Source organism: Lichenostomus cassidix, chromosome 1 (assembly GCF_008360975.1).
Source record: "Lichenostomus cassidix isolate B80296 chromosome 1, HeHo_3.0, whole genome shotgun sequence".
Lineage (NCBI taxonomy): Eukaryota > Metazoa > Chordata > Aves > Passeriformes > Meliphagidae > Lichenostomus > Lichenostomus cassidix.
The window spans coordinates 25563942-25576541 of NC_139479.1; the positions used below are offsets into that span (position 1 = coordinate 25563942).

General features: G+C 44.3%; 1 protein-coding gene across 4 annotated transcripts in view; it reads left to right on the forward strand.

Moving 5' to 3' along the window:
- The first annotated feature begins 5123 nt into the window (after positions 1–5123).
- TFDP1 (transcription factor Dp-1) overlaps positions 5124–12600 on the forward strand; it is a 41755-nt gene continuing 34278 nt past the window's right edge. For 2 of the 4 annotated variants that reach the window (XM_085053450.1, XM_085053478.1), the window contains exons 1-2: positions 5725–5865; positions 6679–6760. In XM_085053450.1, coding sequence (XP_084909576.1) covers positions 6749–6760 — 12 coding nt within the window. In that variant the 5' untranslated portion in view covers positions 5725–5865; positions 6679–6748. Of the gene's footprint in view, positions 5247–5724; positions 5866–6651; positions 6761–12600 lie in introns of those variants that run through there. The other 2 variants (XM_085053458.1, XM_085053468.1) reach the window with 2 other exon arrangements.

The window sequence follows — 12600 nt, forward strand, 5'->3', positions numbered from 1 at the left end:
CCTTTGGATGGATTTTTGTGCTCTACACCTCTTTCCTCTACCCTGTAGCAGCCTCAGTTTCTTCTGTGTTTTCTCTGACATCTGCTGGGTTTGTCCAAATGCAGCTCTGAGCAGTCTGGAGTGTGTATGTACTGGTGGGACAGGGTAGAGATCATCATATTTGAGTTCTTCCCCACTGGATTCCAGGCTTCCTCCCCAGGCACTGATGCTTCATAAAGATTGCAGGAACGTATGGCAATTCCAGCTCCCCTCAAATGGTTTCAAAAGTTGTCGTGAAACAGACAAAAGCAGAAGGAAAAGCTGTCCTATAATTTTTTTTTTTATAAAATGAATCTATAACAGAAAAGAAACTCAGAACTGATTTGTTGGTGTATTTCAATATTTTTATTCAAAATAGAAGGGCAATTCAATTATGGTTCCATATAACAATCTACTAGCTCTGACCTTTTACTCTTTTCCAGGTGTGTCACTGAAATAATTTGTTTCTTAACAGTTCTAAAGAGAGAAATCTGACTATCGACTGACCTAGCTCATAGTTTTTGCATGACATACAAGCATCTCTCCTGAATGCTTCATTTTGGCTTTGAAAGATGCTTATTTCACATGTACTTTGCCACCTGTTTTGGGGGAAAAATGGTGTGATAGGTCATCATAGAGACTTCTATCTAATTTTCATTTTGTCACTTAGTTAGCCCTTGAAGCAGTTATACAATGTATTACACCTGCGATGAGTAAGCCTTTTATCTAAATGAATTGCTGTGGGTAGTTGTAGTTCTCTAGAAAACTCCAGTTAGGAGACTTGGAAATACTGATGGCTTGTATCTCTTAAAAGAAAGAAAATATTTTCCTGTTATCTTTTAAAAGAATTGGATGAAAAGTCCTTTTGGTACCACGTTCAAAAAGGAAAGCAAGCATCTAGGTACCTTAGTGGTTGCCTTATCTCTCTCAGTTTTTTCCCAAATAAACTTGTGCCATGGTTTAGGAATGGTATTCCCCAATTTAGTACTCTAACCAAAACCACAGTTGTCAGTTGTCATTTGTCAGTCCTTTCCCTTCTCTCCCATTTGGAAGCACAAAAGGCAATGATTGTGGGTTGAGATAAGCACCATTTACTGGAAACAGCAATGAGATAAGAAAACAAACAGTAACAGCAACAATATTAATAACAAAAGGGTACAAAGAGAGCATGATTTACATGCAAAATGCTCACCTCAGACCCCCAGACAATGAATAGTGGCCAACTGGTTCCCGACCCTGCCACACTTTTTCTTCCAGGGGAAGGGGCCACCTTTCTTCCTGGAAGTGAGAGAGGGAGCCTCTTTTCCCTGCCTCTGGCAATGACATGATAGGGAATAACAAGGCAGACATGCCCATACTACTCTAGGCTCCACCCTCTCAAAGCTATTGTGAAAAAATTAACTGTCTTGGCCAAAACCAGGACAACTGAGCTTAAATCAAATATTTGAGATTGTCCCATAGAAATCTCGAGTTACATTGAGATACTGTAAATGTTTCCTGAAATGCAAGTAATCGCTCCATGCATAATTCCATGTCCAAATGAAGTAGTCTCATGATACAATCTTAGGATAGAAACAACAGACCTTATTCCTGAATGATCACTCATTCCTGTATGAAAAATGGGGAGAATATTGCATAACCAGCCCACTTAGATATAATTGCAGCTTTTCGGAAACCTCATGCTTGTACTGTGGAATATTCTCTTTCTGTGTCAAGTAGATAAATTTAAAGCAGAGTTCCAGAAGCCCTGAAAGGAAAATCTACTGATTTGTTGAAGGTTTCTTGAAGAAAAAAAGGTCTTTTCTGGAAATTCTTGTTTCAGCTTGTTGGACAATGGTTCTATCTCATTAATTAACTAATGATCAGCATCATTTGAATACAGAAAAGCTTATACAGAGCAGAAACCTCATTAAGTGATGAGAGGATATTTCTGTGGTTAAACTGAGCTTAAGGGAGTGAAAAGGAAGGTCTGCTCTGTGCTTGACTTACAGCTCATTCAGCTAATCTATTTTGGGGTTGAGATTTCTTTGGAGGTTTTTTTTTTCATTTATTTTGTAGGTAGATGTAACTGCTGGTTTTGCATTGCTTTCTGAAAATTTGAGTTCCTGTGTGTTACCCATTAATTGCTACCCTGATCATTCTGTGAAGATAAAGGAACCAAAGCAGTTTAAAAGCTGGTAGTGTGGGCTGTGCTTATCCTTTGTGAGCCATTTCCCTGGCCCCGGGGTCAGACTGGTATATGTGGACCCACAACCCCCCTGCTTGTGGCTTATCCCAAACAGAGCAGGTGGCTTCAGGTCGTTGGTAGGAAGGTATCTCATGGGAGCCATGAAGTCGTTTCTTGCTGCTGTGACTGATGTCTACGATGGCTCAAGAATGGTGGACTAGTCCACAGGGCTATGTACCCTTTTAAAAGCTGTACGAATTCTTATTTCCTGTAATTCTTAAATATGAGGAAAAGCATCCTCACAATGCCTCGTACTTGTTTTATGGCTGGACATCGTCAACTTTGCCAGCAGAGATGTGGGGAGTGCCTCATATGACAGAATAGTGCTGTACGGTGATGCTTGATGGAGGGGGTGAGAAATCTAGTGTGGTCTTGCCTGTTGGACTGAACCCAGGAACAATCTAACCACAAAAACACTCCTGGGGTTTGTCTAGGCAAGGAATCCATAATTCTGCTCTGTAACCACTCTTGGCAGTGTTCCAGCATGTGGGCAGTGCCAACGGTGGAGGAAACGGGATCCCCAAATGACAAGAAGCAAGCCACACTAACAGCGTTCCTATTTCGTGGGAAACGCAATAGCTCGTAAGGAGCAGCAAAGTACCACACATCCACTGTTGATGACCTGACAGCGAGGGAGCCAACACAGCTAGTGAAGGGGGAAGGAAGAGCAGTGGGATATCCTAAGGGCTCGCAGATGTGTGGGCCGCTCAACCCCTACAGGCAGAAGGGAAAGGCATGCCTCTACCAACTTCACTCAGTAGCCCAGGCGATTTGCTCCTTGGGTTTTCCCACCACCTCTGTTGAGTAATTACCACTGACGGGTTAGATTTACTGACACTTCAAGGACAGTGGCACTAGGAAAACTTCCTGCTTGCTGGAGACAACAAACTGGACAATAGTGTGACAAGAGTGACTTAGGGATAACCAATCCTGCCTTGTGGGACAAAACCTAGGTCAAGGAGTAGTAAAACTTTCAAAGTTAGGGTACTATGGTGTACTTTTTATTTCCTAAAATAGAGCAGAAATTTGAGAATTGGGAGATGCTGCCTTCTCAACAAGGCCAGATGCTGACAAGTTGGTCAGCTGGTATTAGGGCTTTAATTTAAAGTCATGAGCTTGGACAGGTCACAGTGTTCAGATTGCATGGCTCCCAGTTCGTGTGCATGTCATTTGGTATCTGTTGTAGCTCTCTGCCTATAGACTAGATGACCTCTCGAGACAATTTCCTCGCATTTCTCACGTAGTCCTGCCGCACCGATGCTGTTTAAAGTTATGATCTGTTTTGCTTTTCAAGCAACCTTAAAAAGGGGAGGCAGTCCCCTGAAAACAGTTGTGAAGTTGAATAGCCTTCCACCAGTACAAACACAAATGGAATCCTGAAGCTCCAAAATACCTGAAACAGGTGTGCTCAGAGATTAGAGAAGTGCTGAAAGCTTTGTCGCTGGTACAAATACTTCAAATTAGTTGTGAACAACCCTCGGCTAAAGAAAAAAAAAACACTACCCAGGAGTTGGGCATGCTTGGGCAGTTAGTACGTATCAAAATAAATTCTACAAAGTGGGACACTCCTTGTTTGTGCTTGTTCAGTTGACTCGCAAGTATTTTCCTACAAGAATTAATGTAAAACAAAAGAGCCGGAGGTGGGTGGGTAGGGACGTGAGATACAGACAGTTTGAACCCTCCGGCACAGTATATATGACCTGGAGAGAGGAGGGCAGCACCATCAACTGGAGATGTCATTCAGGACGCATTTTTTTCTGCAGCTGGCTTGCGCTGCCTCATGGGTTTTGTGTGTGAAAGTTTTTGCTGCTTTCTTACAAGTTAATAAAGTTACAAACACATTTTCATTATCACCTTCTTTCTTCGATGTCCACTGCTGTCAAGCCTAATCAAGAGGAATGAAGAAATGGAGTCATAACCCTCGAGCAGCAAGTGGGGGGAATACTGTTAATTAAAAGCTCCGAAGATCGCTATTTATGAACGCAGAAAATGAATGTAGTGTTTCCTCATTATTGTAAAGCAAACTATCAAATGTCTTAAAAAAAAACAAAGGAGGAGTAAGGTGTAAAAGTAAGTGAATGCAAATCTCGTCGACTCGTGAAATGTGTCTTCTCTGGCATTCTCTGTGCTGGATTTGTGTGCTGTTGCAATGTAGTTGCTCTGCTGGTCGTTTGTTCTATTCCCGACTAGTCTTCTTTCCCAGGGAGCAGCATGATTTTAGCGAAAGAACGAACCTTTTACTTCCTGCTCCCCTCTTCATTGCGTTATGAACAACCTTGTACCATGCAGGCTTGTTCTTGCGTGCAGAAGTGTGTATAGCTTCCTCCCCAGCAAACAGTCTTGCATCCAGCCTATGAGCAACACAGCTCTTGAGCTTTCCTTGCTTTCCTTGCTTTCCTGCAGTTTCCACCATTACGGATCTGCCTTTCCAGCCCACTAGCCATGCTGCAGGTTTGTTGGGGTTTTTTTGGCCAAAACTTACAGGACAATGATGTAATTACATCACACAACCCTCGCTAACATGCTCTGTTCCTGCGGTTGTCATTGCGCACAGAGGCTGCACGGCCCCGAGGTGCTTTAGTTTTGGGCGCAAGGTTGAGAGCTGCAACCGCCCAGAGGAAAACTTTGGCTTGGATTACCACAAAATCCCTAATTTTAGCAACGATCGCTGCAAGCGAAACTTTGCTCGAGTAACGGCCGGACAAAACGCGATGAGGAAGCACCGGCAGCAGGATGTTGTGGCAACGCAACCGCACGGCCCTGCCCCGCCGGCTCCCGCTCCGCGCCGGCAGCGCGGCCGCGCCCGCGGGCACCGCTCGGCACCGCGGGGCGGGCGGGGAGTCGGAAGAAGGCGCGAAAATCCCGCGCATGCTCCCTCGGCGGCTCGCTCCGCGCCTTGGAGCGGCGGGCGGGCGGGTTGGCTTGGCCGCTCCGCGTGTGCCCGTGCGAGGCGCGCCGCGCCGTGACGTCAGCGCGCAGCGTCAGGGGGACGCACAAAAGTGTAAGTTTCAATTTTTTTTTATTATTTTATTAAAAAAAAAAAAAAAAAGAAGAGCCAGGGGGAAGAGTGGCGGGGTCGCGCGCGCGGGGTCCGTGGGAGTGGGGGTCGCCGCGCTCGCACGCCCCCGCGCGCTTGCCCGCATCCCCCCTCATTCCCGCGGGCAGCTCCTCGGCGGCAGCGGCGCTGTGCAGGTGTGCGGGGCCGCGGCGTGCGGGGGCGGCCGGCCGGGAGTCCGGCGGGCTGGCGGCCGGCGGGGGCAGATGCGCGCTGGGAAGTGACAGCCCGCCGGGGGAGACCCTCTTCCCCCGGCACCCCCTCCCCCGGAGCGCGGTGGGGGGAGGCGGTCCCTGCCGGTTCCCTCTCCTCCCTCCTCGCTTCCCTCCCCTGTTCCCGGGCTGCCGATGTCGGTGTCCCGCCGCCTCCCCCCGCCCCTGCCCCCTCCCGCCAGGCCCGCGCAGCCGCCGCACATGTGCAGTCGGGCGCCTCCGCAGCGGCAGCGGCAGAAGCGGCGGCAGCAGCGCGGCGGCGGGCGGGAGGTGCTCCCGCTCCGCGCTCCGGGTCGCTGTCTCGGGGCGGCGGCGGGGGATGGAGCCGGCTCTCTCTGCCTTCGGCCGCTCAGGTGCGGGCAGCCCGCGCCCGAGGATGGGAGCACCGGGGGGGTGCGTGGGACGGCGGCGGGGGGCGCCGGCGGGTCGGGCACGATGGGGATGGGGATGGGGACGGCGCGGACCCGCGCTCCGCCCGCCGCCCCTTCCCCCCCGTGGCCGCCGGCGGTGCCGCCGGGCGCGTCCCCCCTTGCCCGCGCCCCCGCCGCCGCCGCCGCCGCCGAGGCGATTAGCGCGGCCCCTCGCTGCCGGGGGGAGGCGGCGCGGGGCTCAGGGCTCTGCCCGGGCGGTGAGGCCCCGGGCGGGGGGCGCGGGCGGGCGCGGGGTGCCCGAGGCGCGGGGGCGGCCGCCGCTCTGTGCCGCCCGGTGCGGCCGCGGCCCGTCCGCCCGCGAGCAGGAGGAGAAAAGCGGGGCTGGAAGGCCCCGGGGGGAGCTGCCCCTGGGGCCTACTTGTGCCTGCTGCTGGAAATGGGGGTGGGGAGGAGGAGGCCGTGCTCGCTGCCCGCGCCCAGCGCTCGGTGCTGGAAGGGACGCAGCTGGACAGGGACAGGGGCAGGGACAGGGACTGGCCCCGCGTGGGATCGGGCACGGGCGGGGGAAGGGCTCTGCCAGGGCTCGGCTCAGCCCGCCGTCGGCAAAGGAGTGCCCCCACACGTGAGCGTGGGGTCGAGGGACCAAAAGGTAGTGATGGGAAACTTTTCCCTTTTGAAAAACATGTTTTCCTCAAAAAGAAACCTACATTGTACTTGGTAATAGTCAATTGCGATTGTAAAAACTTTCCCTCCTTTCATTTTTTATAGCTGGTGCTGTCTTTGCTTGCTTTCTAGAAAATAGCATTGTTCCCGTGTCCTGCAGCCATCAAGATTTTAAGAGGACTGGTTTTTAGTCTTTGGTAACATGGCAAAAGATGTAAGTATACTTGTAGCGCATAAAGGTGGAAACATGGCTCATAGAATTGCTTTTATTAACAAAAGCAAATGGGGTCATGCTTTATAAGAGCTGGCATTAATGAATATATGGAACTTTATCTATGCTGTGCATCAAGCCTAGGCTGTTTTCCTGTAGACAGCATAAACCAGCTTCAGATCTGCCGCCATTTTTTCAGAATGATTAATCTTGAGAATTCCCCATGCTTATAACAGCACTTGGGCTGTTGTCATTGTGTGTATTCATACTGAGCACTAAAACAGCTTGGGTTTGGATTGGATTTAAAAAAACCCGGCAAGTGTTGTTCAGATGGCAGGGCTGTCATTGACTACTGCTGTCAACTAGTGTTGCCTTTCTTGAGTTCAAGAAGGCATCAGATATTTGAGGGAAGATGGTTCATTCTCCATATGTGTTCATTGTTTATCTCTGTCTACCAAAAGATGCTCGTTAGTGTCTGTAAAAACAGGCTTTGGGAGTTTTCATCGTAGATTTCCATTACCGCTGGCGTTAAGGTTTGCAGCTTTGATTCTGTGACCTGCTTCATGGAGCATGTTTGCTCTTTACCCCTTTCAGTACTTACAAAAAAATTTCAATTTATTCTGCCTTTAAGATGTCAGTCATTCTTAATACCCAATATAATTGGACTTTGATGTTTTCTTATTGAAAATAAGACAAAATACTTGTCCATATTCAAATTAGAATGTATCTTGCAGTGAAAAAATCCTGAAACCCCCAAAAACAACAGCATGCAAGCTGAGGAAAAGCGATGCAACTCACTTGTTAAACAACAGATTGCAGTCTAATGTGGACTGTTGCAGCTGTAGAATAGTGAGAATTTCCACGAAAGAGTGATTGGTTAAAAAAAATTAATCTTGTAGGGAATTTTAGTAGTTCAGCTGAAAAACATCTTAATGTGTGGCAAAGCAAGCAGACATACGTAGTCACTCAAAGTTTGCCTGGAAGAGATAAGGGTGGCCAAGTACATTACAGATAGCAGAGTTCAGGGAATGATAGGGCATGTAAGCGGGAAGAAAACGAAAGTGGAGTGTTAGGCTAGGAGATGAATTTGAAGCAGTTCAAAGTAATTGATATACCAAAGTACATTTGTTTAATATTAGCTTTTGGGAGAGAGATCAACTAAGTGAAGAGTTGCTAGCACCTGGAGGTACAGATGAATATCCTACTAGATCTAAGTGACAATAAGACATTTAAGAACAAACTCTACTTTTGAAAGATCTGGTTTATTCTAGGAAAGAGAGTAGTTAAGGAAGGAATAACTCATAGTAAACTTAAGAAATGGAAGAAGGTGCTACTGAAAATGAAACCAAATCCTTTTCCTATCTTTATTAAAGAAGTAATAAACTGAGTTTGGAAAAATGAAAATCTAGGTCAGGTTTTAGGTAAAATTTTAAGTGTACTTGAGCACTGGAACGGGGTAGCTAGAGAGGGTATGAAATCTTAACTGAATATTGTCTAACCTGTTCTTAAAAACATCTACATATACTTGAAACCTGCCTCAGGGAAGAAATATGAGCTGCTTACCTTTTTGCAGACTATACCCACCATTACATGATATCTAAAATGGGTGGTGAATACTGGGAAATTTTAAATTTCCAGGTCTGAATGTGTGCCCTGTGAGCTCTGGTTTAGTGCTATAAAAAAAGAGATGCTAATTGGTATAATGCTTTTTTTAATTTTTAGAAGGGAAGAGAATTATTTCCATATTTTTGTTTGAAGTCCAAGTTCTTTTCCAAGCAGAATAATGGAATTAAGTATGATAGAGAGAGTATCATTAAATTTCTGGACACTGAGTCTGTGAAACTCTGTGTTGCTGTAAACTTAATCATTCTGATGTGAAAATATTGCTGTGATGAATGGCTTGTGGTTCTGCCGTGTCACCTATCAAGTGCTCTAACTGTCTGTGAGATGTAGGGGTGAAGAAGATGGCATAGTTGATGATTGCTCCCGCCTCTTCCTTCCCTTTTTCTTAGCAGAGCTGAGATGGCTAAACTGTGGGAAGGGCTGTGCTGCTAAGTCTGGCTTCAGGTGACATTTGCATGGCCAGGCATATTCAGAGTGCTCCAGCCTGGGAGTGCAGGCATGATGTGCATCCCACTGCTGTCCTGTGCTGCCGTGGTGACAGTGGAGCAGGGAACCCTGCAGAAGGGGAAGGTTTGGAGACAGTGCACCACAACAGAACATGCTCCTACTTTATACTTCTTCCTGCCTGCTGCAGGACAGCACTTTTCCTTCTGTTGCTCTCTTCCAGTTCTTTTGATGCCTCTTTATAAAAATTATAATTTGATAAGACCTGTTAGAAAAGTCGAATACCTATGAGAGTTTGCAGAGTGAGACTTTACTGGATAATTGAACAAATAGGGAGTGTGATGGAGAGTACTGGCAAACCCAGTGAAATGTTTTTATAAAGTATTAAAGAATTACAAAAGTACTGATCAGGTAAGCTGGCAAAATAACGCTTATGAACATTTGACCCAAGTCTAAATTCTATGAAGTATTACTTTAAATTACTTGAAAAAGTATCCATCTAATGTTTTTCAGAGTGTGCAATCAAGAGAAAATAAACAGCAAAGCATTGATTTTAAAAATTTTAAAATTTATATTTTGGGTTTTTTTGCAAAATACTTTGATTTCCTCTGCAGTAGTTGGGAAGCTGTGAGGTGAGGGAAAAAAGTTACATTCATATGTAAGACCTTAATGAAGAGCCTGCAGGTGGAGTTTAAGAGCATAATCACAATCTTATAGCTGGATAACTTGAAAAACAGTAATCTAGAAGGAAATACTAGCTGAAAATTAAAGTATCAATGGGTACACCAATATGTGTTTTGGTTAGGGAATCTGGAATGCAGTAAAGATAAAGGGCGGAAGAAAGGAGCACTCATTTGCCAGTGAATTCTGGTAATAGCAATAAGCACAGCCATTTTTGAATTTGTGAGCACCTTGTGAAGCTGAGAAGCAATTCTAACAGAATCAGGGAGATGTGGTAGATCACATTCAATTCAGGACACCTTAGTTCCTAGAAAGACGTAACCTTTTGTGCAATTTAAAGAAACAATGAAAAAACGTGGACAGGAGAGCACCAATTGCTGTATCTCAAGGACTTGCATATCTTGGGAGTAGGATCATTGCCTTGCTTGTCAGAGTCTGGATGACAAGTTGAGGTCAGTAATTTTGGTACAGTTGTACACCTACATTTGCACTGTGTGGGAAATTTCTTGGTCACTGCATATGGACAATCTCTAGAAAATTCATCTTAGCCAGAATTCCTCTTTCTGGTTAATCAGTGTTGCTCTGAGTTTGTTTTGTCTACTGTAAACTTCCACTGCTTACAAATGTGGCATCTTCCAGGCAGGAGCTGGAGGAGCCAAATGTACACACTGAGGTCCTCAGTCAACTTGTGCTGCTCACTGGATTCATGGGAGTAGTAGTTTGTGGGGAGAGCAGTTTCTTGTGTGAAATGGTCACTGTCCACTCTTGGCATGCCTAAAACTGGGCAGGATGCAGCATCGAATGAAGTAGCAGGAATTACTGTAGCAAGAAGGCAAATTCAGTAGATTAATCTTTTTTCCAGCTTCCAGTATAATACTTACTGGCCACTTTTATATTCAGTTATATGTTGAGAATCACCTGTAAATTATGACAATAAATACTTTTTTTAGTAGCATTGGTTAACGTACCTTCCACTCCTGAATTGACAGCTTCTGTAGCATGGCTGGAGATCCATCTTGTGGTAACCATGTTTCTCGCCTCAGTTACTTATGTCCCTAGTGAGCTGTTGAGACCTCTCAAGCAGCCATAAGGAAAGGGAAGCTTGTGGATCTTTTCTCCAAGGCTCAGGACATAGAAGACGTAGGAAAGAGACTCCAAGACACAGGAGAGAAGAAGCAGGAGCAGTGGGGTTTATTTTCTGCCAAATTTCTGTACTCATAATGCAACAACTTGCAGGAAATGCCTCTGTTCCTGAGGATAGTCTAATGCATGGTGTTACAGGGAATATTGAAGAGAAAGGAGCTAGACAGAAGGAATGAGTACGATTTGTTCTGATCTCCAAAATTACACCTGTCAGAATAGATGAGTCGTGTACATGAAATATTCTTATCTAGTCCCATTGTTTATGATTGTTTCAGTTGGTCACCATTAGTGGATGGATTGCTTCAAGTAATTAAAAAAAATTAATTGTGCACAGAGAACTTGAAGTTGAAAATAATGTCAAAAACTTTTTAAACTGACACACCTCTGTTAGCCTTCAGAATTTCTCACAGACTAAAATATCTTTATTGCGAGCTGTTCTTGAGTTACCATTTCGTAGGTAACTGATGGTGGTGTTGGCTTTGAAACTGCTTATTCTAAAATTAGATTTTAAAATTTATTTTTAAAAATTATATTTTACTGTCATCTTTTGCTTGAATGATTTTTCTCTTGCTCCCTAGTTTGCATAAAAATTATTTTATCTCTTTAGTTTTTCATGGTACTTCCATGAATCTTATTGAGTATTAGATATGGCACCTATCCAACTTTGCAGAGGAAGCCCCATGATGTTATGGAAATATGAGGACACATCATATGAGAAATTGTGCCTGTAAAAAGTTCATCACCTGATCTAACGTTACTGTTTAAGAGATGTACAGATGCAGGAATTAATGTTGATTGGTTATTTTAGTTCAGTATTCAGAATACATTCAAGTATGTAACTTAATCCAGTGGATTTATTTCACAGTATTAGCAAATACTTTGTTCAAAGAATATTAAAAAAAAACCACAGCAAACTGGTTTCTTCACACAGGTTTACTGAACAGGTTAATAGGGCTGCTATTTTTGTGGAAAGTAGTAGATCTGTGCTTTTGTGTTACTAATTTTTGCCAGAACACCACAAAAGTGGTACTTTTTAGTAACACTCATGTGGTGCTTCTACATTAATCTTGAGCAAGTCTAAAAAAGTTGAGTTTGGGATGGATTAAAAACAAGATCCAATGGAAGTAGGAAAAATACTTTGGACCTTTTTTACATGATGCACTTTAAACCCCTAAAAAGTATTGAAAAGTCTTGAAAACATTTTTTCAGACTTTTCTTAAAATACCAGCATGCATTTCTCCTTTTATGTTTATTTTTGGTTATGTACTGGGAATTTCAGTGAGGCGGACTAGAGGAGTTAAATCTTTGAGGAATCTCAAGTGGTCATGCACCTTTTTTGATTTCATTTTAGTTCAGTGGCGTCTCAGTAGCTTGATCTACTTCTGTTTGCCTTTAGTGAGTTCTAACATGTCAAGAAGTTTGCAAACTAATGATCAAATAATATGAAATTAGGTCATCTAAGAAGCCATCTCTGTTTGGGATTTTAAATGTTGTTAATTTTTTAATGTGCTTTTTCAAAGAAGGCAGAAGGAAAGCAGTCTTTAAACTCTCTTATACATTCCAAGTATGTAGTCAGAGCTCTTTTTTTCCTAAGCTGGTTTGTATTATAAAGTCGGGAAATAGCATTCAGAAGTTGCCTCTCATCTTGCCAATTTATTTACATAAATAAAGCATTTTCTTGTAGCCTTTAAGTGTTAAAGTTTATTAATTGTATGTGGCAGTTAATCGTACTGGCTTTTTATAGGTACATTGTAGTATTTTACTGAGTAACTACACTGATGACAACAGGCTCACTAAAAATGCAGATTTTAGAAGTTATGCTAGGTATCAATTATTTTAGTGTTTGTATTTGCTTGCCTGGGTGTCTATTAATGGAGATTTATTATGGCTAATTAGGAGTGGGAAGAATAGTGACCAATCTTTGCTAAATGTTTTCTATAATGAAATGGTTC